Consider the following 26,886-nt stretch of genomic DNA (forward strand, 5'->3'; position numbering starts at 1 on the left):
ATTGAGTGCCTTCTAGATCCTGGGAACTGTACTAGACATTGGTTATACCATGGTAAATAAGATAGACGTTACCCTAAAAGAGTTCAAATTGGGAGGTTTTATTACAATGTGATAAATACTGTAACAGAAAGAAAGCCTGTAAAAGTTGCACTCAGAGGCTTAAGGTTCAAGCCAGGAAAAACTTCCAGAGGATCTATTTCAGTTTAGGACTGAGGGACCGAAAAAAAAAAAAAGAGTCAGAGAAGTTGAAGGTGGAGCAGAACAGGATATTCCAGGTGGGAGAAGCAGCATGATTGAAAATCCAGACATGTATGTGGTAAACTGGTAGAACTTCAAATATGAGATGGGGGAAGTCAAGTCTAAGAGGGGGTTATTAGAGAGGGATGTGAGGGGACAGATCATGAGGGCTTCCTAAACTCTACTAAGGAATCTGGACTTTCTGAGTTTTCAAAAACAGTGTAGGTATTGGATTGATGTGTGCAGCATTGGAAGCAGGCAGACCAGTCAGTGGTTCAGGAAGGAGATGATGGTGGCATGAACAAAGTAGTGTGGAGAAGCTTTGAGGGGGAGGAGAAATACATGAACTTAAAGACATATTGATGAGGTAGCATGGATCAGCAGAAGAAGTCAAGGGCAAAGTCCAGGTTTTTGATATGGTAGCAAGTTGAAAATGTGAGAAGGAGACCCAGGAGAGATGATATGTGCCGTGGTTGAAGGTAGAAGGGAAACTCATGAACACAGTGGACATGTTGAGTCTGAGGTGTCTTCAGAGATGTTCAAGATATATTGAATTGGTGGTTGGACTTACAGATATAGAACTCAGAGAAGTCTCCACTGGAGAATATACATTTGTGGGTCATCTGTATGTATGTATTTTTTAAAATTATGGGCATGGATGAGATAGTCTAAAGAGAAAGCATACAGTGAAGAGAGAAGAGACTCTGTGCTGAGTCTCTGTTAATTTAAGTAACTGCAACATTTAACAGCTAGATAGAAGAGAAAAATTCTACGAAAAACCGAGAAGGGGCCAGAGGAAAACCAGCATAGTATTTCAAGGAGATATATATTTCAGAGTTCCAAAGAATAGCAAGCAGAGATTAGAAAGCCTTCCTAAGTGATCAATGCAAAAAAATAGAGGAAAATGATAGAATGGGAAAGACTAGAGATCTCTTCAAGAAAATTAGAGCTACCAAAGGAACATTTCATGCAAAGATGGACACAATACAGGACAGAAACGGTATGGACCTAATAGAAGCAGAAGATATTAAGAAGAGGTGGCAAGAATTCACAGAAGAACTATACAAAAAAGATCTTCATGACCCAGATGACCACGATGGTGTGATCACTCACCTAGAGCCAGACATCCTGGAGTGTGAAGTCAAGTTGGCCTTAGGAAGCATCATTATGAACAAAGCTAGTGGAGGTGATAGAACTACAGGTGAGCTGTTTCAAATCCTAAAAGATGATGCTGTGAAAGTGCTGTACTCAGTATGCCAGCAAATTTGGAAAACTCAGCAGTGGCCACAGGACTGGAAAAGGTCAGTTTTCATTCCAATCCCAAAGAAAGGCAATGCCAAAGAATGTTCAAACTACCACACAATTGTAGTCATCTCACAAACTAGCAAAGTGATGCTCAAAATTCTCCAAGCTAGGCTTCAATAGTACATGATCCGAGAACTTCCAGATGTTCAAGTTGGGTTTGGAAAAGGCAGAGAAACCAGAGATCAAATTACCAACATCCATTGGATCATAGAAAAAGCAAAAGCATTCCAGAAAAACATCTACTTCCGCTTTACTGGTAAAGAATCTGCCTGCAATGTGGGAGACCTAGGTTTGATTTCTGGGTTGGGAAGATCTCCTGGAGAAGGGAACAGCTACCCACTCCAGTATTCTGGCCTGGAAAATTCCATGGACTGTATAGTCCATGGGGTCGCAAAGAGTCAGATACAACTGAACGACTTTCATTTTCACTTTTTCTGCTTTATTGACTATGCCAAAGCCTTTGACTGTGTGGATCACAACAAACTGGAAAATTCTGAAAGAGATGGGAATACCAGACCACCTTACCTGCCTCCTGAGAAATCTGTATGCAGGTCAAGAAACAACAGTTAGAACTGGACATGGAACAACGGACTGGTTCCAAATCAGGAAAGGAGTACATCAAGGCTGTATATTGTCACCCTGGTTATTTAACTTATATGCAGAGTTCATCATGTGAAATGCTGGGCTGGATGAAGCACAAGCTGGAATCAAGATTGCTGGGAGAAATATCAATAACCTCAGATATGCAGATGACACCATCCTTATGGTAGAAAGCAAAGAAGAACTAAAGAGCCTCTTGATGAAAGTCAAAGAGGAGAGTGAAAATGCTTGCTTAAAGCTCAACATTCAAAAAACAAGGATCATGGCATCTGGTCCCATCACTTCATGCAAATAGATGGGGAAACAATGGAAACAGTGACAGACTTTATTTTCTTGGGCTCCAAAATCACTGCAGATGGTGAGTATAGCCATGAAATTAAAAGACACTTGCTCTTTGGAGGAAAAGCTATGACCAACCTAGACAGCATACTGAAAAGCAGAGACATTACTTTGCCAGCAAAGGTCCGTCTAGTCAAAGCTATGTTTTTTCCAATAGTCATGTATGGATGTGAGAATTGAAAGCTGAGCACTGAAGAATTGATGCTTTTGAACTGTGGTGTTGGAGAAGACTCTTGAGAGTTCCTTGGACTTCAGGAAGATCAAACCAGTCAATCCTAAAGGAAATTAGTCCTGAATACTCATTGGAAGGACTGATGCTGAAACTGAAGCTCCAACACTTTGGCCACTTGATGAGAAGAACTGACTCATTGGAAAAGACCCTGATGCTGGGAGATATTGAAGGCAGGAGGAGAAGGGGACGACAGAGGATGAGATGGTTAGATGGCATCATCAACTCGACGGACATGAGTTTGAGCAAGCTCCGGGAGTTGGTGATGGACAGGGAAGCCTGGCATGCTGCAGTCCATGGGGTTGTAAAGAGTTGGACATGACTGAATGACTGAACTGACTGATTTCAAGCAAAGTAAAAGTGAAAATCCCTCAGTCATGTCCGACTCTTTGCGACCCTAGGGACTATACAGCCTATGGAATTTTCCAGGTTAGAATACTGGAGTGGGTTGCCTTTCCCTTCTCCAGGGGATGAAATGGTCAATAAACTCAATTGTTGCTGAGAGTTCAAATCAAATGAGAATTGGGAAGTGTTCATAGGGTTGAGTGAGCAACACAGAATTTAATTTTTGTTGTTAGAGCTGTTTAGAGAAGGGGGAAAATCCAGATTGAAGTAAGTTGAGGGGGAAGTAGAAGGTAAGAAAATAAAGCCAATGAATGCAGATAATTCTTTAGAGAAGTTTGGCTGTGAAGGTGCTGAGGGAGAGGCCAGTGTTTGGTTAAGGATGTGGGAATGAGGGAGAGTTTTTCCAAGATGGTAGAGACTTGAGTAAGTTAAAAGCCAGAGAGAAGGATTCAGTTGAAGACAAGCTGAGTTCAGAAGAGAGGCAGTGAATAATAAAAATATATAGTTCTTAAAGAGGTGAGAAGGGGCTGAAATACAAAACTATGATGGTCTTAACAGGAGATAGACTATCATCTGTATTGTAACCCAAGATAAGAAGGAAGACAGAATGCTAAGGGAGGTTTGGTTATTTGTACAGAGTGGTTGAGAAATTGGTATCTGATGGTTTTCTTTTCTCTTGGGAAGGAAGGAAAGGCATGTGGTCAGAAGATGGTTGTGGAAAGTTCTTCTGGAGAGGAGGGGAGGGTTGCAAGGTTGCAGGTGAGTGTTGAAGTGACCATAAACTGATGGAGATGATTCTAAGTCTTTGTGAACTAAGCTGCCCTCATGTGATTTTCTCCATTCAGCTTTTGTGTGCTTGGGCTTGGCAGGAGACAAGTTGAAGCCAGAGTGTTGGGGCCATCCAGAGTTATGGTGGCAGAAGACAATTCAGCATTTGTCTGACTGGTCTTTCTCAAAATATTCTCCTGACAGATGTTAACAGCAGAAAACTTCCTTGGTCAGAGAAGTTTGGGAGAACTGCTGTATACTCCAATCCCTTCTTAATATGCATATTAACATATTTGAAGCTCTGAGGGTCTCACGTTTGAATACTCAGTTAAATTTAGTGTAGTCAACTTTTTCAAGCTTATTTGCATCTCGAGTAGTATGTGTGTGTTGCATCTGCTAAGGTCTTACAGTTTGGTTTAGGTTGGGTCATTCACCTCACTGCCACATAAAATGGTAGGAGCTTTTCTTTTCATTCAACATGTTTAAATGATCTGCAGTTAGCCATTTAGAGTCACATTAATTTAGGGCAGAGCAATACCTACTGTTTTCTGAAACACTCCTCATTCTTTATGAACCTATTTCATGTGCCTGTTCCATTTATTACCAAATAAACTTAAAAAACAAACAGACTGTAAACTGGCTTCCTTATTGTTTTCCCAGGACCATAAGAAGTCGATGTGAGAACTGGCAAGGAAAGCCGGACCATCTCAAATGATTAGGATTAAGGCTGGCAGGGAGGACAACAGTCAGAGTTACTTGTATTATTATTTTACTACTACTACTAATCAGAATTTTCATGGTCTTTACAGTTTACAAATTGTTCTCATATGTGTTATTTTTCAAAACCACATTTGGTCATTATTGAGCAAGGAACAGCTATCATTGGTGAGCACAAGGAGCATAGTTTGGGGAGATGACAAATGAAAAGATATGATGAGGAAAAAAAGAGAGGAGCTATATGGAATGGAGCTTAAAAAATATTGGGGACAGTGGTCTAAAGCATGCATTCTCAGTGAAGGTCAAAATTACCATGGGTGTAAAAAGCGGTTTAGGGGAGGCAGAAAAATGAGTAAACATTATGGAACTTGGGACCCTCCAAAGGGCCACCATAAAAAAACAGACATGCCATGTGTTAGTGGTATTAACATTTCTTGGTGCGGGTGGCAATTAGGGAAAAAAAATCTCAGAAGGCTTGTTGGTTGGGGGTGGTGATGGTGGTGAGATTTTGTGGTTTAAATTCCATGGTGCCTATTCAAGTTTTTGACAACTGTCAGTGTTTCTTCTGTTCCCAGACACATTAGACAATTAATTTGTCTAGCACAGAGTCTGCATCTGGCTTCATTCGTCTGCCCGTCTTGCCCAAGGCCCTATGTGACCTTGTTTTGCGCCTTTAAACCCTCTCTTCAAGCCACAGTTAACTGAATTAGGGTGGACATGAGCAAAGATCAGTTAAGGCATAGATTGGCTGGTGAATGATTGGCTGGTCTTGGGGAGCCTGGCTGCGGTCACTTCCTCATGTCAGACTTCTGTGGTGCTATTCTTGTTGTTATGATGTGTCTACCACTTCTCCCTTTGAGATAACTTGAGTGGGTCTCAAAGGAGACCAGGTTATAACATCACTGCAGTTATAACACTTGGCCTGCTGGTGTCCCATTTGAGTGAGGCTAAATGTAATTGAATGAAGACGTAAGAGAAATTTATTTGAATCTTCAGCTCTTTGTCCTTCATGTATTAGTTAAGGGAGGGCTTTTCTGGTCATTGTAGGTTTAGCAGCATTCCAGGCCCTTCCCCACTAGGTGCCAGAAATGTCCCCTCTGCAAAGTGTGACAACCAGATATGTCTTTGAACATTGCCACATGTCCCTTGTGGGGCAGTCACCTCTGGTTGAGAGCTACTGATATTGAGAAACTAGAATGTCAGAAAATTATAAATTTCCTAATGGTATCATGATCAGAAATGCCTTAAATAAAGGGTTTGTGATCTGCTGTTAAACTTCACCTTAATAAGGATGTTACCAGAAATGATGGAAGACAGTCTTTGAGAGCTGAGACCAGTTACCAAGATATTCACAGCTAGCAGTAATGAGCACCAGATGCTTTCTAAGCAGGTTCTGTATATCAACTCATTAGCTACCCTGGCAACTCCAAGGAGTCGGTACTGCTATTATTATACCCACCCTACAGTTAAGGGAGCTGAGACATGAGAGGTTGAGAGACTTGCTGAGGTCACCCAACTGGTAACAGCTAAGTCACCCAGACAACCCAGTTCTAGGGCCCACATGTTTATGAGCACATAACCTCTTGGTCATACTGTTCTTTCTGTAACATCTGTACTTCTTTAACCTCCGCAATACTCAGCATACTACCAAGCATATAACAAGTTCTCACTGGACCTTGATGGGTCCTGTCCATATTGACATTGGCATTTACTGGGGCACTTTGTCCCAGATCTCTGCTCCAAAAATGCTTCTGCTCAAATATCATTTTCTCAGTAAAGATATTCCTTATTGCCCTCTTTTAAAACATTACTCTCCCTCATCTCCCAAACACTTACCCAGCTTTATTCTTCCCCACAGTACTTATCACCATCTGACATTTATTTATTGTTTATTCCTCCACTCCCCAACAGACCAAAATAGAAGCTTTTGGTCTATTTTGAAAGGAGGGGCTTTGCCTATGGTGTTTGCTGCTATATCCACAGCACCTTGAACATTCCTTGGCATGCCATCAAATGTATGAGATGAATGAAGAAATCCTTTAACTTAATCCTATATCCAATATCCTTGCTTTGATTATCTGTCCTTACTTTTTCCTCAGTACTGCCTTTAACAAATAATCTTTCTCTGAATGAACAGGAACATTTATGCAGGAGAGGGGCCCAGCCCTCAATAGAAATGCCAGGGAATTGGGGATCCCCCACTAGTACTGACCAGACGTATACTAGTGGCCTATGTCACTTACATATGTTTGTTTTTAATTTTGCTTTGCTGGTCTGTGAAAGTAATCCAATAGAGTCATTACAATATGCATACTCAGAGAAAATAACTTATGTTTTGCTTTATATTTACATAGAACAATTATAAGCTATTCTTTTAAGAAAGATGTTACATACTATTCAGTGACAGATTTTGCACAAAAATCTGATTCTACCTTCTCATTTCTCCCTATACCTACTATTCATAAGCTGAAAAGAATATAATTTTAATTAAAAGTAATTTAAAAACTTAGCAATTGCTCTCATTATATAGAAAATGAAGCCACAGTCAACACCACTTTGTTTCCAAGCTAACCTTTTCTCACCCTCCAAACACATATTCAAAATTTTGGGGCTCCCTTCTCTCCCCAAAGTGGTGGGCTTAGGGCACTTGCCCAGTATGGCTGTTTTATAAAAATCATCAATTGCTTTCCTGCAATTAGGCATTTCAGGCCATTATGTTTCTCTAGACATGAAATAGCTCATTCCCCAAGCCTGATTACTAGCCCTAAGAAATTTAAATCAAATTCAAATGTCATATGTGTTCAAACTCATCCTTGGATCCTGTGCAGCTCAAATAGGCTTGGCAAGCAAACAAATGCCTCCCTGTTTAGCGGGGGTGGAGGGCTGGAACAGATGCCTCCAGAGTAATAAAGCTCTTCTGCAGAACACAGTCCTCTGTACTCATCATGGGTTCTCAGCTTCCCAAATTCCCCATGTCTCATAATTGACTGTACTGCCCCTGGCGCCCCTGAACTCCAGTGCCAGCTTCCTGAACACTTCAGTAGGAAACATTCCATTGCTCTCTAAATATTGCTCAGCACTGGGTCACAGTTTTAGAGGTAATATAGTGTGATTTTATACTACACATTCTTACATAAGAATGCCATTACAATATTATATTCTCCAAACTTTTTTGGGGGGTTGTGGTTTGAGGTTAAGAATATGATACTGCAAACAAATATAAATTAATTTAGACCAGAGATATCTGATAGAACTTTTACAGTGATGGAAATGACCTATATCTATGCTGTCCAGTACAGTAGCCATTAGCCACACGTTGCTATTAAATACTTGAAACGTGGCTAATGCAACTGAGGAACTGAATTTCATTTTAATTTTAACTTGTTTAAATCTAAACATCCACCAATGGCTCCAGTATAGCAGTGGTCCTCAACCTTTTTGGCACCAGGGATTTTGGCACCAATTTCATGGAAGAGTTTCATGGACTGGGGTGGGGGTGCATGGTTTTGGGATGAGTCAAGTGCATTACATTTATTGTGCTCTTTATTTCTAACCAAATGCTACTGCTGATCTGATAGGATGTACCAGTCTGTGGCCTGGAGGTTGGGGACCTCTGCTATATAGGGTCATGTATAAGACTGTCCTTCAAGAAGATGGACTTCATCTGACATCAGGACTTGGAATATAGGAAACTTAAAACTATTTTAAAGTAGATCTTAATTTTAAATAAGATCCTGAGATTTCACTCTCTCCTGGAGATGGGGTGACTCTTGGAGATGGAAAAGCAAGCTGCTCTGTACTCTGGCATTCCATAGAGATGGTTCGTAAGGAAGTTGCTAACTTTAAGACAGTGTAGAGGCTGGAATTTCAGAGGGAAAATCAGAGATGGTCAAGTCTATCACTATCTCTTCCTCTGACTGACCGTCTTCACTCTGTTTCCACCATCACCTACTGCAGCGGCCTTATTTTCAATGTTGGGGAAATTTTTTATAGTTTTGAAAGGTTTGTAGTGGCAAGAAGCACATGCCTGAGAGATTCTAGGCTCTTGAGGAGGGTCTAGGGTGGCATGGGTTTAGATATTAGAATAAATTCACTCATTTAAAACCCATATAAATTAACTTCAAAGACCCAGATGGCAAAGGTATCCACTCAAGCACCTCAGGGGTGGCACAGCCCAGGAGCAAAATGGAGTGGGAAAATTCCCATCTGACGTGGAGGGAGCTTCATGAAGTGAGGAGCATGCCAAAAGTGGATGTGGGAACAAAAGGAACGGTGAAGTGATTGTACCTCTCAGCTGTGAACAAAGAGAAATGTTTATAGAGTCAGGACTCAGACACAGAGTTTCAGATACACAGGGACCTTCTTCCTATTCCTTCCAACCTGAGGATAGCACCTGTGTCATGAGTAAGTGCTTAGATACTTGGCAGGCACTGGAGAAGTCATCTGTCTTGGGGCAAGAAGGCAAAGAGTGCTGCTGCCCAGGGCAGGGGGTACCACTGTCAGACTGGCTGTGGAAGAGCTACAGAGTCATGTGATAAACATACAGAATCCCAGCCTCTTCAGCAGATCTGAAGTCGGACGTGACAAAACACATCTTTAACAAGGATTTTGATACACAACTAGATGTGGGGAATCCTGCAAAGACTGAAGGAAACAACCTTTCTTGTTAGGGGAGGTGACCAGGAAGAGCTGAATGGCACCAATTATGTTATAACTGAGGTCCTCTGGCTGAGGTACGAGACTAAAAGAACTCTAGAACCTAGAGTGATGCATCCTGTATTATTACAGCTTACATCTCACATTCGAGTGGGCTTAGCTGTGGTTGTCTACTTTCTACAAATTCTTGAGAGGGCAGTGTATAGATCAGTATTGACCAAGTTATACTTAGTCCATCGTCTGAACCAAACATTGTCTTAACAATTTTGTTTTATGTGTGGGTGATAGATAATAGCAAAAGTATTTATAAAGAATCTATAAATATGAGAATATATATATATAAAAAACCTAATCACTGTGCTATACACCTGAAATTAATACAACATTGTAAATCAACTATATTTCAGTAAAAAAAATTTTTCTTAATTTAAAAAGTAAAATATTCCAGTAAAAGAAATATATAAAGATGATTAAGCTGTTAGTTAAGATCCCATAAGAACAAATATTTACTACTAACTAATTAGAAAGCATAAAAAGGTACACTCCAAACAGAATCTTATTTTGAAATTTTAGTGTTAACAGATGGCAATTTCACAGCTTAAAATAGGAAAACACTGAGGGGAACTGATGTCCAAATTGGGTCCAGCCACCCCATGAACTTAAAAGCTTGCTCTGTTGTGCAGAGATTTTCTTCCATATTTGTGATAATTGACAGTTGTTATGGCCAGTCTCACAGGTAAGCGTCCAACCCTTATCTCTGCTCTCTTTTTGAATCCACTGGGAGCTCTGAGGTCTCAGTGTTCACATGCCTCTTGAACCTGTTGGTGGGCTCTTTGGCAGAAGACCCATTTTCCTATTTTTTCCTGTTTCTCTCCTTTCCCATTGGGCAAGATGTGGACAGAGGAGTTTATGGATTTCCTCCAGTGATATTGCTTGTACCACGTAGGACCCAGGTCACAGAATCTCTGAGGTATACACAGGTAGGAAGCCCAAAAAGAGAAGAAAGGCATCACTTCTGTTTTGTTGGTTGGTATGTGCTTCTCACATAAGATTCACAAGTCTCTTTTCTAGAAATGAGCAGAGACACAAAGATCTCTCGACTTGAACACGTGTGGGCAAACCCATTCTCACGCATACACTGACACATACTGTCAAAGCTCAGAAACAGCCTTCAGTTAACGTGACTGAAGCTGGTGCTGGGTGGAGAAGGAGCCTCCTTAATCCTCTTGGTAGACCAGCTCGTAGGGGCTCCAGGTAGACAGAAGATCCAGTGACAGGTTTTTCTGCTCTTGGTCTGATGTGACAAGGTGGTAGCCCAGCAGGTTCATGGTATTCCTGCAGACTTTCTGAAGTCGAAAAACCTTTTGATAAGGCAGGGACCAGCGCCAGGCCTGAGAGACATTGAGGGCATTCCTGGCATTTGTGTGGAAGGCGTGCTTACCCATGCCCTTGCCTCGAGTGATATTATGTACCCAAGTCTGGAGCCGGGGCAAGAATTTCAGCCCTACGTATTCATACATTCGGGCAGTTTGGGCCAGGGGGTCCCGGACCAAGTCCTCATAGCGCACGAGCAGGTAGCGCTGCCTTAGGGCTTTGGGCAAGGACTGCACGGCTTTGAAGATCTCCAGCTGGCTTTGGCAGATGACTTGCATTGCATAGTAAGGTTGATCCTCCTTCTTGAGTTTCTGCCAATGCTGCCCCATCACAATGTGGCTGTCAATCTTAAGTTCATTCGTGGTGTGTTCTCGGGACCGGAACACTGCGCGGGGGTCCCGGACCAGGTGCACAATGTGCAGGTTGAGGGAAGGGTCTCTCAGCAGCGGGTAGAGCACCTGCAGGTTGAAGAAGCGCACCTCCTTGAGCACCACGTGGCTGTAGCTGCGGCAGGCCTCCTCCACCACCTCGAAGGGCTGCTGGTGGCACAGAATCCTGCAGTGGGCCTGGGGTATGATCTTATCTCGCGGGAAGAGGTTGCAGGCCGGTGGGGAACACAGGGCCCGGCTGCCGTCCCACTGGAATAGGCTGGACTGTTTCCGGGGGCCAGGATTCATGTAGGCATCAAAGACGCTCATGTCACACAGAAAGACAGCCCGAATGAGGTCCCGCACAGCCATATGCAGCCTCTGGGCTGTGCTTTGTGTGAAGGTCATCCACACATGCCAGGCGGGCTCCATCAGGTAGAAGACATCTGGGTGCTGTCCAAAAAGCTGCCCTACAAAAGAGGAGCCAGAGCGCCATGAAGATAGGACCAGCACATGCACGTGAGGGGGCTTGGGTTCCTCCTTCACCTGCAGGGAGTTGTCGTCGTGGGAGTACACAAGGATGAACAGAATGAAAATGGCCATCTGGGAAGCCAGGAACAGCAGGAGCTTCATTCTTTTGAGCGGTATCATGCTGAAGTGATAGACCATGGAAGAACAAACAGAGTGGTATTTTAGGCTATCACAACATAGAATTGTATTGTACAGATGTACCACAATTTATCAGTATTTAACCAGTGTCCTTATTGGTGAGCTTGGGGTTGTTTCCAGTCTTTGGCCATTTCAGAGCTTTCAGTAATGACCTTTATGTTCACACATCATTATCCAAGCATGTAAGCTAACTCCCAAGAAGCAGAATTGCCAAGTCAGCGAGTATGGGTATGTGTACCTTTGGTATCTGTTGTCCAGTTAGGCTTCATACTGGTTATAAGCCATTGTCTGTGTCTAGAGCTCCAGAGATTTTAGGGAGCAGATTTTAGAGGAGGAATTGGACAGCCACAGATATGACTCTTGGAGTTTATGGCTTGCTTCCTGAAGAGGTAGAACATGCTTTGCCAGCCCATGGGCTTCCCTTGGAAGTCCCCTGAACCTTCTGGGAAGTGTGTGATGACCTCAACCAAACGTTAAGTGGCAGTGGCCCAGAAATCTTTCTCTTCCATTCATGACAACAATGCATTTCCTCCACATGTGCCAACAGATCCAGTGAGGATCATCTCTCCCAGGTGCCAAAAAAAGCACATTGTTATATGCCAGGAACATGTCAATGAATAGTAATTCCTGTCTTGGCCCTGAAGGTTAGAACAGGACCAGCTAAGAAGAACAGGACCTAGTTCTTTTGAACTTGAGCCCAAGAGGAAATGATTAGAAACTAAGCCATGTTTGATAATGACTCAAGAATTGAGCCAAGCATTGAGGAAGTGACCTTCTCCCAAAGACAATATGAGTATGAGGAAAAGTTTGGAACAAAGATAGGAATTAATGGAGTGAAAGAGAAAGGAAAGAACTTGACCTGTGTAGAAATATAAGGCTAGAATTTTATAGGCAGGGCCTATAATCAGCTCAGGAAAAAGCTAACATTTCCTAGAGACTGGTAACATGGACCTTTCAAAAGTCCACCTCCTGCCCCCATGTGGCTTCGGGCCAGCTCAGGGTCCAGAGTGGGCTACATGCTCTGAGCACTCCTTGCCTGCCTGTGGCTCCTGACCTCATGCCCGTTCTTACCCAGAGCAGGAGCCTGGCCTTCAGACTCGTCTCCAGTTGTCCTCAGGCTTTAATTGGCCACAGTTTTCAGGGACTGCCAAGGGAACCCTCTCACTTTCTTTCTCTGTTTTTTCTTTCCATGAGCAATTTCCCTGGCCAGCAGGAAAGTATGCTTTTGTAAAGTGAATCCCATCTCTTGTCACTGGGATCTGGATACAACCTGGATCTAAGCAACCCATAATGGGGCTGATGAGCTCAGCCAGAGACCCTTGAAGGTGTGTCTCAGGGAAAGATCATCTCTGCAGTCACTGGAATCAGTGTAGAGGCGGCCCAGAAAGAACAGGAAACTGAAGGCTTTTCATGGCAATCTCCTCTCATCTAACCATCACCCCTCCCCGGCTGTCCTACACTAACCTCCACTGTAGACCCTCCTTGAGGTTGGGAAGCATGTATGAGAGGTCCCTAGTGCACCTTCCTGAGTGTTGTTTTCTGGCTATTTGATGCATGCTTGAACCCTGCCCTCCCTGTTATCTAATCCTGAGTCTGCTCATCTCTAGCCTGGCTTTTATAGTAAGTAACCTCTCACTTCTGTCTCTCAGTTCTCTCCCTCAGCTCTCCACCTCATTCACTGCTACCAAAATCTATCTTTTTAAAGCACAAGCCTGTCGCTCCCTCTCTTAAAGTCCTTCAATAGCTTTCTGACACATATAGGATTAAATCCCCATTTCTCATGTTTGGGGGCCCTACATAATTCGATCTTAGATCTCCTGTCACTCCCTTCCCTTTCTGACACCTTAGGTTCTGGATTTTACTTCCAGTTCTTCCAACTTACCCTGTGATTTATTGTTAGTAATTTAATTTATCTTTGGCTGTGCTGGGTCTTCGTTGCTGCAAGGGCTTTTCTCTAGTTGCAGTGAGTAGAGGCTACTCTCTAATTGTGGTGCACAGGTTTCTTATTGTGGTGGCTTCTCTTGTTGTGGAGCATGGGCTCGAGGGCTGATGGGCTTCTGTAGTTGTGGCTCCCGGATTTTAAAGCACTGGCTTAGTAGTTTTGGCACATGGACTTAGTTGCTCCGCAGCAAGTGGGATCTTCCCAGACCAGGGATGGAACCCTGTGTCTTCTGCATTGGCAGGTGGATTCTTTACCACTGAGCCACCAGGGAAGCCCCTGTCCCATTGTTTACAAGCTCTGAGACATTTGCAAGACAACCACTCTTTCCTCAAGATTCTACCCACCTCTCAGCTTTCTCCCTGAAAGGTATCTTATTTCCTCCCAAGATTTAGTTTTCTCCCGAACTTTCCATTCCCATCCATCTCTCTCTTTCTCTGTAGCACAGTTAAGTGAAGTGAAAGTTGCTCAGTCATGTCCGACTCTTTGCGACCCCATGGACTATAGAGTCCATGGAATTCTCTAGGCCAGAATACTGGAGTGAGTAGCCTTTTCCTCCTCCAGGGGATCTTCCTAACCTAGGGATTGAACCCAGGTCTCCCGCATTGCAGGCAGATTCTTTACCAGCTGAGCCACAGGGGAAGCACCTGTAGTACAGGGGAGGATGAATATCTCTCACTGGGCTGCTATTACTTAAAGGTAAATGCTGTGTCTTATCTTGTTTACTGGCACATAAAACACACAGCTGATTAGGGCTCATTAAATACTTGTTGAACAAATAACTAAATAAATGAGCGTGAGAAGTGGCATGTGTGCACACATGCTGAGTCACTTCAGTCATGTCCACTCTTTGCGCCCCCATGGACTGTAGCCTGCCAGGCTCCACTGTCCATGGGATTCTCCAGGCAAGGACACTGGAGTGGGTTGTCATTTCCTCCTCCAGAGGATCTTCCTGGCCCAGGGATCGAACGCATATTAGTTACTAAAATTTAGATGATTTTATTGAATATTGAGCACAAAACCAATACTATCTCAACTGCATGCAGCAAGATATTAAGTCAGAACCTTAGTTTAGAAGCAATATGGCACAATGAACCTAACTCCAAAAAAATAGGTTCTGTACAGAGCATGTATTACTTAGAACTAAGGGGGTAAAAACCACGAGCATCATTAAAAAAATATTTATTAATAAGAAATTAAAGCCCCGTCGAAGGGCAATAGACTACTCACAAAACTTCCCTGGGTTTGTTAGTAAGAGAAGAAAATAGAAGGAAAAAAAACACTCAGCACAACCTATCATCTCCTTCCAAAAAACGTAATTTAAAAACATATTGGAGTCTTTCCTGGTGGTGCAGTGGATGAGAATCAGCCTGCCAGTTCACAGGACATGGGTTTGACCCCTGATCTGGGAAGATTCCACATGCTGCAGAGCAACCAAGCCTGTGTGCCTCAACTATTGAAGCCAGCATGCCCAGAGCCTGTGCTTTGCGTCAAAAGAAGCCACCGCAATGAGGAAGCCTGAGTACCACAACAAAGAGTAGCCCCCACTCACGCAAGTAGAGATAGCCCAAGTGCAGCAACAAAGACCCTGTGCAACCAAAAATAAATAAATAAAAGAAAAAATAAACACTATATTGGGACTTCCTTGGCAGTCCTGTGGTAAAGACTTTGCCTTCCTAGGCAGGGGATCAGGTTCGATCCCTGTTCGGGCAGCTAAGATCCAATATGCCTTGTGGCCAGAAAACCAAAACATAACACAGAAGCAGTGTTGTAACACATTCAATAAAGACTTTAAAAACAGTCCACATGGGGCTTCCTTGATGGCCCAGTGGTAAAGAATCCACCCGCCAATGCAGGAGACGCGGGTTGGATCCCCTGATCTGGGAAGATCCCATAGGCATTAGAGCAACTAAGCCAGGGTGCTGCAACTACCGAACCTGTGCTCTAGAGCCCATGAGCCGTGACTGATGAGCCCCTGTGCCGCAACTGCTGAAGCCCGTGCTGCTAGAGTCTGTGCTCTGCCACAAGAGAAGCCACCACAGTGAGAAGCCTAAGCACCACAACTAGTGAGTAGCCAGAAGACCCAAAATATATAATTTTTTTTTTTTTAAAAAGGTATTTTACTTCCAGTTAGAAGTTCCAGACTCGTCCGCAGCCTTACAAGACAGAAGTCTCTCCTACCTTGGCTAACTCACTGGCCTCATAATTTAATCTTATTTTACATTGGAATGGAGCTCCACAACTTTGAAAGCCCTTCTAGCCACAGTAATGACAACAGTCCAATTAAATACATCACGTAGAACAGTGATGAGCCACACCTCCATATTTCCGAATAAGTGAACTTTAATTCTCAGTGATAAAAACAGCCCCGCCTGATTAGACCTGGATATTTTGTGTTCCAGATCTGAGAATTCAGTTATCACACTAAATCTCAGCTGAGCTAGAGAAAATCTGTAGCTATTAGCACCTTTGGTCCTCACTTCCCAGCACCTGAGCAGAGGAGAAGCTACAGGAAACACAGAAGCCAGCATCGGAATAAGTAAGACGAACCAGCTGTAAAGTATACATCAGAATAGCCCCACTCACTTTCTAGGCTCTTTCTTAGGGATGGGGGTGGGTGGGGTTAGGAGAGCTGCTGGCAGGCAACCTGTGCTTTTGGGGAAGATTATCCAGGTGATTCTGATCCAGCCCCTCTCCAACACCTCCTATCTGCCATTCACAAAGAAATGCCCAGCTTAGTTGCCCCATGTTATCTGAAACTCCACTCCAAGGACCTAGGAATAATGGCCCTGCTCTGGAGGTGTACACGGGAAATTTTCTCCTTACCTTGTTAACGGCTTGGGCTTCTCCACCACTCTGAAGGCTCTGCCAGCCAAGTTGTGCAGCTTTTTTCCTCTGACTCACCAGCTCCTCTCTCAGCTTCCTTCTCCTCCTCGAATCTTGCATAACCATCCCTACTCAGAGCACATTTCACTGTCTTCTTCCTCTGGCCCGAAATCACCCACCTTCCAAGACAGGGTTAAGAACGCACTGGCTGCCAGGGAGGTGTGATCCCAGCAGCTTTAACTCTAAGAGACTCGAGGGGTGGGGAGATGCTGCTTGAATGGGCCGGGCCTGGAGAAGCAAAGGAGGAAGTATTCTCTCCCACAACTGGAAGGTGATGCTGGATGCTAAATTCCTTGAAGGCGGCGGAAAGGTTAACTCTCTTAAGGTGAAGTGGAGAAAGGAAGGGGACTCCAGAAGTACTTGAGGTTGATAGGGAAGTCACAGGACAATGACAGCCAAAATGACCCAGTGTGATACCTTACTCTTAATCTCTGTTGCAAAAAGAGGAGAGAAAACCTAGAAGGTATTTCTGGGTTGTACCTTCCTGCTCACCCCACTGTATTTATGGGGATAAGTTTTTTTTGGCCTCTGTGTTTTTTCAACATCTTCACCCTTCTTGTGCGAGGCAATAACTAGATGTCCTGCCTAGATGTAGTAACTCATTCTATGGGAGGAGGTAGATGTAATGGCCTTTAGTTGGGGTATGGGAAATTTCCCCCTCAAAGAAAAAAAAAATGTTATTGTAAAAGATTATAGCTTCTAACTAGCTGTGTGTACTTGGGCAAATCATGCAACTACTTTGAACTAATTTACATGGTTGTTGTGAGTATAAAGCAATAGCCAAGTTGAAAAAAATTTTTTTAATTGAAGTATAGTTGGATTTACAGTGTTGTGCTGATCTCTACAGCAAAGTGACTCAGTTTAGCTGAATTTTTTTATTCAGTTAACTTAAACGTGAAAAACTCAGTCACCCAAATTATTAAATAAATTAATCTGAATTAATTTTAATTAGTTAATTACAAATAATTCAATTTACTAAGTAAATTGAATAAAAGTTATTTTAAAAAATGACTACTACCTCCCCCCCACCACAGTGCATAGGAACTGCAGACCTTTCTGTCTGAAAGGGGCTGGGAGGGGGCGCGCATTCAGTGGTTGGTAGACTTCTCTCCAAAAACAGTGTCAGTGACCTCAGAGTTTGGGCAATTTTTTTTGCTTCCTTATTTTTAACACTGGGTTGTTTATAGGTATTTGTTAAAAATGGGTTTTAGTTGCCATTTACAAAATATTCTAAAGAGAAAGTGAATTATAAAATGTCCCAAAGTAACTAAATAAAAAATGCCTCAGGAAATTACAGGCTTGTCATGATGGCCTATTATCTAATCACAGACACTAAGTACAGTCAGCTCACCTTGTCCTTAGCTTCTCCATCTGCGGGATCAAACAACCTTGGTTAAAAATGTGCAGAAAATTATTTTTTTGCCAATAAGTTCTACATGCTGCTGCTAAGTCGCGTCAGTCATGTCTGACTCTGTGCGACCCCATAGAGGGCAGCCCACCAGGCTCCCATCCCTGGGATTCTCCAGGCAAGAATACTGGAGTGGGCAGCCAGTTCCTTCTCCAGTGCATGAAAGTGAAGAGTGAAAGTGAAGTCGCTTAGTTGTGTCCGACTCTTAGCGACCCCATGGACTGTAGCCTACTAGGTTCCTCCGTCCATGGGATTTCCCAGGCAAGAGTACTGGAGTGGGGTGCCATTGCCTTCTACATAGCACATAGTAAAACTTAAATTTGCCAGGCACAGGCAACTATTTTTATAGCATTTACAGTGTATTTACAGCTATTTACATTCTATTCTATTACAAGTAAACTTGAGATTATTTTAAAGTACACAGGAGGATGTGTATAGGTTATAAGCAGAGACTACACCATTCTCTCTAAGGGGACTAGAGCATGGCTTCAGTGAGAGTCCTGGAACAGTTCACCTGTGGATATAGAGGAAGAGATGATTGTACAGGTGAGAAAATGCAGATCACTAAAGGGAAGTCTTCAGGTTAAAGGCCGAATTATATAAAGCAACACACCAGATTTCCCAAGCCTTGAGTCAGCCATGAAAAATAGCCTGTATAGTTTCCAGGAATTTAATTCAGAATCCATCTGACAGACATCTGCTCCCTGTCGTGGAGAAGGGAGATCCAGGAGAGAAGTCGCAGGTAGTGCAGCACTGGCACAGACTGACTTCTCTTTCTTGGCAGGCAAAGGGCCTCTTCCACTGTATATTCTTTGTCATAATCATAGGTTCAGCCACTGGATTTGTCACGTTATGAATTCCACAATCACTGTGTAATTGACACAGACCTTTATATAGTCCCTTCTTCCTGGTGGTGAGTTTGTTGTGGAATTAAATGAGCTGTCACTCTCTGGGGAAATGGAACCTACATTTCACTTGGCTCATCTTGGCTAGGAGTAGGGGAGAAAAAGATGAGGAAGCTCTTTACAACATGTACAGGAGTAAAGATAAATCGTGGTGGAGTGAGAGCAACTGGTTTGGAGTCAGACATCTGGACAAGTCATTCCACCTCTCTAACCTTAGAATATCAGCACGAAATATATAGTCACCTAATAGAATGCTTGTGAATGTTAGCATTGAATTAATGCATGTAACAACCCTAACACAATATTACACCATTCCCTTCTCCAGGGGATCTTCCTGACTCAGGGTTCATACCTGTGTCTCCCACATTGCAGGCAGATTCTTTACTGTTTGAACTACCAAGGAAGCCCCTGTTACCAGGGAAGCCCCTGTTATGACAATAATGTTTAAAAGTGGTAGTTATTATTGAATCATAATAATGTTTCTTTTTTCTTTCTCAGCTGTTGGCTCATTTTCCAAGGCCTTGAAAGAGAGAGAATAGTCAGAGTTGTGTGGGTTCTGGGATAAGATAAGCAGTAGTATCTTTTCTGGTTTCCATCAGCTGAGCCCCTGAAGGCCTATCATCAATACGAATAAGCAGACCTGTGGTGGTGCCTTGTATTGATTTCAGTTGTGTGGCCCTCGCATCCTTCGTGTTTCTCTCTAGCAGATGGAAGAGAAATTTCTCTTCTTCAAAGTGACTCTACCACTGCAGAGATACAAATTGAAGAGCAAAACTGGCGGTCGGTAGTTCTGCTTTTATTCTTATTGTAAAAGTAATACTAGTTAATTATAAAAAATCTGAAAAGTGCTAAATGTATAAAGAAGACAGCATAAATCTCTTTACATTTTGCTGCCCAGAGAAGAGCACTGTTGATCATTTTTCCCGTGCCTGCAGACATCTGTATAATTGAGATCACACTGAAAATGTAGTTTTATGTTTATTTTCCTTTTGTCTTTATTTTAAAATATTTTAAATTATGAATTAAAATTAGGACATAAAGGTACAATTTAACAAATAGTATAAAGGAACTACCACTCTAGGAGAAAAAAAAAACAACAAGAAACAGAACATTGCCAAAGCTGTCTCAGTATCCCTCCCCTCATCACTCAGGGGTGACCACTTCCATGGTAGGCAGTTCCTTGTTCTTCCTTACAGTTTATCACCTTAAGCAGCACAATTGAATTTTCCCCAGTTTGACCTCTTTCTAGGTAGAATTATACCACATGTATTCTTTTGAGATTTGCTTTTTTCATTTCATGTTATCCTTGTAAGATTCATCACATTGTTACATGCAATTATGGATTTTTTTTGGTTTGTTTTTTACTCCTGTGTAATGTATCCAGTTTTTCATTATTACATATAACACTGTGGCAAATATGGTGATCTTAATGATTTTTTAAAAAATTTTTCTTTATTAATATTTGACCATGCCAGGTCTTAGCTGCGACACGTGGGATCTTTGATCTTTGTTGCAGCATGCAAGATCTTATATGGGCATATGGGGTCTATTTCCCTGACTCGGGATCAAACCCAGGCCCCCTGCATTGGGAACACAGCGTCTTAGCCATTGGACCACTAGGGAAGTCGCACTGATTTTAACGACTAATGAAGCACCTCACGTAGTCCTGGGTACAAGTAGCCATTCTCACCTCCTTCCTTACATGTGTCGATACACAGATCTTGGCCTCTTTCATTTGTGACTCAGAAATCTGTTAGGAATAACTTCTAGAAAGGCAGGCTGGAAGCAGTAGTTAAGAAATAGGTATTCACAGTAATTAATAAAAAACTTAGGGTATCCAAAACAGAGGGCATTCCCAATCAGGAATTATGGAGCATGAAGACTATGAAGACCATCATAGCTATCACTCATTGAGATCTTGCTACAAACCAGGTACTGTACTTCACACTTATTTGGGTTTTCACCTTTAGTCTTTGCCATGGCCTTGGGAGGTAAATTCCATAATTTCCAGGTGATGAATAGAGGTTTGGAGAAGCTAAACAATGTATCCACAGTTACATGGTTTATCGTGGCAGAGTCTGGACTCCACCTCAGGTCTGAGTTCAAAGCCCAGGCTTATTCATCAGGTAATATTACCTTCCTATTATCCCATGGACCATTTCTTTAAGACAGCACTGTCCAGTAGAACTTTCTGTGGTGAGGAAATGTTTTTGCACAGATATGGTGACCACTACCACATGTGGACATTGAACACTTGAAGTGTGGCTAATTTTACCATTTTGGAAAATGGAGTTAAGGTTGTACAGATCCAGTCTCTTTCTTAAGTCTCAGAGAATCTGGTTATGACCTTCTCTCTAAATAAAGTACACATGTGCTCATCATACAAACACAAAATCATATTCAGGTTCAAGGAGGTCCCAAGTTAAGGATCTCTACAGAAGCCTGCATGCCCTTCAGGTGCTTCTCAAACTGTGATTTGTGGGGCCAGTTGTCTCCCATGGACCATATACAGCAGAGCTCTGAGCTCTAACAGTTGCTCTTAGATTTTTACAGTCTGGGGACCCACCTGAATGGTGAAGAGATCCTGGGTCAGCCCCTGAAACAAAGTCTGATTTTCTCAGAGATCAAGGAGAAAGCCCTGTGCCAGTTACACTACCCGTACCTGCTACCTTCACCCAGACCATCACTCCTTGTGTACTAGGGTTGGAGTTTCTTCACTGATGTACTTGGCTACTTGTTTTTCCTGTCCATGGTAACACTGGAAGGACAGTCCAGTTTTCCTTGTGTTCCTTTTCATGTGGGGGCTCCAGCTCGCCTCTTTTCACGCAGTATGTAGCAGCCTGCAATGTGGATGTTAAGGTCTGAAACTTAAGTGACATTAAACTCCCTCCATTGGTTGACTGCCCTGTGTGGCATAACAAAGCCTGATGTCAGTCCCAATTAGGATATTGGCTAAGGGGTTGGGCTTAAAGAATGATTTCTGGAGGACTAGAGCTTTCTGTTGTGGCCTAGCATTTATAGACTATAGTAGTTGGACCTTAGCATCCTGGGAAGCCAAGACCTTCTGAAGAAGTATGCCAGGAAGGGAGTCTTTGTTACTGTAAATCCTATTATCAAATGGACAACTGCCATCAATAGCACTTGCTTCCTTGAACTGGGCCCTGAGTGGGGGGTTCCCTGGCAATAGGATAGCCCTTATCTCTCTGCATCTGTGAAGTTATCTATGTCAACAGTGTGAGAACAAGCTGAATTAAGGTAGGTCAGTAGAAGGTAAAAAGTAAACATGAGAATTCATTTGAACCAGTTCTAATGAGATGGATGAAACTGGAGCCCATTATACAGAGTGAAGTAAGCCAGAAAGATAAAGAACATTACAGCATACTAACACATATATATGGAATTTAGAAAGATGGTAATGACAACCCTATATGCAAAACAGAAAAAGAGACACAGAAGTACAGAACAGACTTTTGAACTCTGTGGGAGAAGGTGAGGGTGGGATGTTTCAAAAGAACAGCATGTATATTATCTATGGTGAAACAGATCACCAGCCCAGGCTGGATGCATGAGACAAGTGCTCGGGCCTGGTGCACTGGGAAGGCCCAGAGGAATCGGGTGGAGAGGGAGGTGGGAGTGGGGATCGGGATGGGGAATACGTGTACATCTATGGCTGATTCATATCAATGTATGACAAAACCCACTGGAAAAAAATAAATAAATAAATAAAGGAAAAGGAAAAAAAAAAAGTAAATATGGTTTTAAGTTTCTTGGTGGTTCTTGCTTTCTTGAGTTTCCTTAACAGGGAAGACAGAGTGGGTGAGAAAATGGGAAATAGAGCCAGGAGTTCCTGGTAAAGCCCAAACCTGTAAATTCTTAGTGGTTCAGGAGCTTGATGTTGTTAGACTGTGCCTTACCTGGAATTAGGACAGGGTGGGATTTAAGAATTCTAGCTCCAGGCTTTCAAAAATCTGCAGAGACTGCTACAGGTAATCCATAATGGCCCAGTCTAGGTGTTTCTGGGGGTGAAATCTGGGGAGAATAAAAGGGTGTCTTCTGGTGGGCTGTCTTCCACATATCACATTGATCACCAGGGTCTGTCTCTTCTGCCCCTAAGTAACTGTCAAATTCACTTCCTTTCTCTTTATGTCCATAGCCTCTGTCTTTGCTCAGGCTCTCAATTTTTCTAACTTGAATTTCTGGCAACATCCTCTCAAGTATTCCTTCCACCTCCAATCCTACCCCTCCAGTCTCTGCTCCACCCTGTGGCTAGACTGATCTTTCTTTGTCCAGGTCTGATCCCTGTCACTCTTCTGATGGAAACGCTGCAGTGGAGCTCATTATGGACGAGAAGAAGACTCGGTGTGCCATTAAGCATTTTCTAAAAAGTGCTGTTGCCTTTCAGCGCTCCATCATAATCTCTTTCATGTGATATATTCCAAAAATACTTTTTGGGCATCTCTAACACTCCAGGCACTACTCTAGTCCCTGAAAACAGCAGGAAACAAATCAGAAAAAATGCTCCGTGTCTATTGAGTTTGAAGTCTGTTGCGTGGGAGACAAACACAAATAAAATGTGTAATGTATCAACTCGTGATAAGTGCTATGGCGAAAAATAAGGAAAAAAGAGATTGTGACCAACTTTTATTTTAAAAAAAGGTTTATTTATTTGTTTATTTTTGACTGCACTGGGTCTTTGTTGCTGTGCACGGGATTTCTCTCGTTGTGGTGATTGGGGGTTTTCATTGCAGCTCACAGGCTCTAGTGCTCAGGCTCATTAGTTGTAGTGCATGGGCTTAGTTATTCCGCGGCATGTAGGATCTTCCTGGATCAAGGATCGAACCCGTGTCCCCTGCATTGCCAGGTGGATTCTTAACCACTTGACCACCAGGGAAGTCCCAGATTTTAATAGAAAGGTCAGGGAAAGTAGCATTTTGGTGGGGACCTAAAGGAGGTAAGAAAAATACCTGAGGAAAGACCATTCTGGGCAAAAGGAACAGGCAAGTGCAGAGGTGCTAAGCCAGGAATCACAAGGAAATCTGTGTGACTGATCACAGTGAGGAAGCAGGACGGTATGAAAGAGGAGTTGAGAGGTAACAGGGCAGGATGGAACAAATTGTGTAGGAGTCCCTGTTAGTTGGAGTTTGACTCTCACTTAGGGTGAAATGGGAAGCTACTTGAGGGTATAAGTTTAAGAATAACATATTCTAACGGGATCATTTGGGTTACAGGGAGGGGAATAAACCATAAGAGGATCAAGGGCAGAACTGAGAGGTCAGCTAGGAGGCGAATCAAGAGACCAGTGTCTCAGATCAGGGTAAAAGCAGTGGAGTTAGTAGATCCTAAAATATCTATTAAAACATATATTTTTAAAAGTAGAATCAACCAATTCACTGATGGATCAGATATGGGAGTGAAAGCAAAAGAGGAGTCAAGGCTGACTCAAGGGTATGGTTGCCATAAAAAAAAATGAATTAGGTTTGGGGATAGAAATCAGGAATTTTATTTTGGATGTGTTAAGTTCAAGATGCCTATTGGACAACCAAGTGGGAATGTTGATCAGGAAGTTGGAGATATATATATATATATATACACACACACACATATAATGCCATGGAGTATGTGTGGTGCCCTGGTAGCCAAGAGAAGAGACTGTTTCAGGGAGAAAGGAGTAATCAATTGTATTTAAACCTTCAGAAAGATTAAGGATAGATACTGACCATTAGATATAGTAATGTGGATGTCATTAATGACCTTGACAAGAGGACATTCTGTGGAGTCCAAGCATGAAAATCTGATAGAGGAAAGGGTTGGAGATGCCAATTCTTATTGTCTGAAAGGGAGGAGAAATGGGATTGTAGTTAGAGAAGTGAGGTCAAGAGTCAGTTGTTGTTTTTAAAGATGAGATAAGTAACCGCTTGTTTATTTACTGATGGAAAATGGTCCAGGAGAGAGAGGATGGTTGGAATGATAGAACCAGGTGTACACAGGTGGAGGAGTTGGCCCAAGTTAGGAGCACATACTGTTCATCATTGCTGCAGTTCATGGGTCAAAAAGAGTCAGACACGACTTAGCAACTAAACAACAACAACAGCAAATGTTAATCATTATTAATAGGAGGGAAGGCAGAATGCATGAGCATGGATGCAGGGAGGTGGAGACCTTCTGGACTTTCTCTTCTTTTTGTTGTTTTTTTCTGGTCAACTAAGAGACAAGGTTGTCATCTTAGGATAAGGAAGATGTTATGGAAATTTTGAAGAGAGGGGGAGTTGTGGAATGGCTGTCTGTGAGAATGGTTTAATAACCATGCCAGGATAATGTAAGTAGAGTTGATGAGTGACATTGAAGGCCTTTTTAAGGTGAGCAGTCATAAACTGAAAGTGAGAGCAGTCAGCAGAGAGATGTGAATTTTCCAGTCATGTTCAGCTGCTACACTTGTGCATGTATAGGGGAAGAAGGTCAGATTTAATTAAAAGACTTATGTTCTATCAGCAAAATACAGTGAATTGTACTTGGAAAGAAAACCAAGGTTGTATTTGAAGGATTGATTATAATAACAGACACAGAATCTAAGTGAGATAGGAGGAGAATCAAGGATACAAAGGGAATAAATGGGCTAAAATGGAGGACAGATGTTTGGAGGAGAGGAGGTCAAAGATTTTAGAAATTAGTGTTTTGGAAGGATTGTCTGTAAGGGTATTGAGATCATGTAGGAGCAGGGTTGGAGAGTGATAGTGGCTACATGACAGCAATGGGGGCTTCCCGGGTGGCATGCTAGTGGTATAGAACCTGCCTGCCAGTACAGGAGACATTAGGAGATGTAGGTTTGATCCTTGGGTCAGGAAGATCCCCTGGCGGAGGGCATGGCAACCCACTCCAGTGGGTAGCATAGTCTGGTTAATGTCAGAATCAAAGCTGGGCATGTTTGGGAAGGAGGAAAGCAGAATGGCCTGGAAGTAGCAATAAGGACAAAGTGGACACCTCTTCCACTGCAGGGTGTAGGAGAAACACAGCCACCCCATGAGAGGGCTACAGAGGAAGCATTACCCTCAAAGAGGAGCCAGATTTCCTTTAGAGCAAGGAGAAGGGAAAATTCAGAGACTTTGAGGAAAGAAGGATTTTACTGATCCCAACAACCAATTCCTGAAGAGTTTCAGGAGATAGAGACGGTATGAAATCAGATTAGAAAACAGGATGTAAAAGACCATTTGGGATTAAATGTAATGCAAGGGAAAAGGAATGACCTAGAAACCTGGGCTTCTTGTGTGACTAGAATAAACCAGCATAAAGAGAATCATGATGACAGATAATGATGATTTCAAGGCAGGTAACGCTGGCCAGACTTTGGGTACTGAGGAAAGGGAAGTGTGAAGGACCTGCCAGGAGAATACAAGGTTCACCCATCTTTACTCTTGTTGGTGATGAGGCCTGGGGAGGGATGTTGTCTTATCCAGAGCACCTGACATTCTAGAAATTTAGAAACATCATTCTGGGAATAAATAGTTTCTCTGGAGAAAAATGCCACCACTGCTGCAAATGATGCAAAGCTTCTGGAGTTGACTTGACCAAAGGAATGGGGGCTCTGATTGAAGGAAGAAAGGGAAGTCATGGTGGGGTGTAAAATACTGAAGTACAAGGTAATTCTTCAGGGGATTTTATCAAGTTCCTTTTGCTGACACAGTTTTTTTTTTTTTTTAATGTATTTATTTTAGTTGGAGGCTAATTACTTTACAATATTGTGGTGGTTTTTGCCATACTTTGATATGAATCAGCCATGGGTTTACATGTGTTCCCCATCCTGAACCCCCCACCCACAGCCCTCCCCATCCCATCACTCTGGGTCATCCCAGTGCACTGGCCCTGAGCACCCTGCCTCATGTATTGAGCCTGGACTGGTGATCTGTTTCATATATGATAATATACATGTTTCAATGCTATTCTCTCAGATCATCCCACCCTTGCCTTCTCCCACAGAGTCCAAAACACTGTTCTATACATCCGTGTCTCTTTTGCTGTCTTGCATATAGGGTTATCATTACCATCTTTCTAAATCCCATATATATGTGTTAGTATACTGTATTGGTGTTTTTCTTCCTGGATTACTTCACTCTGTATAATAGGCTCCAGTTTCATCCACCTCATTA

General features: G+C 42.7%; 1 protein-coding gene across 2 annotated transcripts; it reads right to left on the minus strand.

The window, feature by feature from the left end:
- Positions 1 to 9,752: 9,752 nt before the first annotated feature.
- On the minus strand, positions 9,753 to 16,574 carry CHST4 (carbohydrate sulfotransferase 4). Of its 2 annotated transcripts, none has more exons than XM_043899011.1 (2): positions 16,373 to 16,574; positions 9,753 to 11,408 (listed from the first exon to the last, which is right to left on the minus strand). In XM_043899011.1, the coding sequence occupies exon 2, from the start codon at positions 11,368 to 11,370 to the stop codon at positions 10,414 to 10,416; it is 957 nt and encodes a 318-aa protein (XP_043754946.1). In that variant the 5' UTR covers positions 11,371 to 11,408; positions 16,373 to 16,574; the 3' UTR covers positions 9,753 to 10,413. The 2 variants fall into 2 exon arrangements, with proteins under 2 accessions (XP_043754946.1, XP_043754945.1); XM_043899010.1 differs by having other exon boundaries at positions 9,753 to 11,590.
- Positions 16,575 to 26,886: the final 10,312 nt, after the last annotated feature.

The sequence above is a fragment of the Cervus elaphus genome, chromosome 4 (assembly GCF_910594005.1).
Source record: "Cervus elaphus chromosome 4, mCerEla1.1, whole genome shotgun sequence".
NCBI classification, from domain to species: domain Eukaryota; kingdom Metazoa; phylum Chordata; class Mammalia; order Artiodactyla; family Cervidae; genus Cervus; species Cervus elaphus.

Bases quoted from the DNA above. Each gene is read 5' to 3' on its own strand.
- CHST4 (XM_043899010.1), bottom strand. From the start codon at position 11,589: ATGATACCGCTCAAAAGAATGAAGCTCCTGCTGTTCCTGGCTTCCCAG.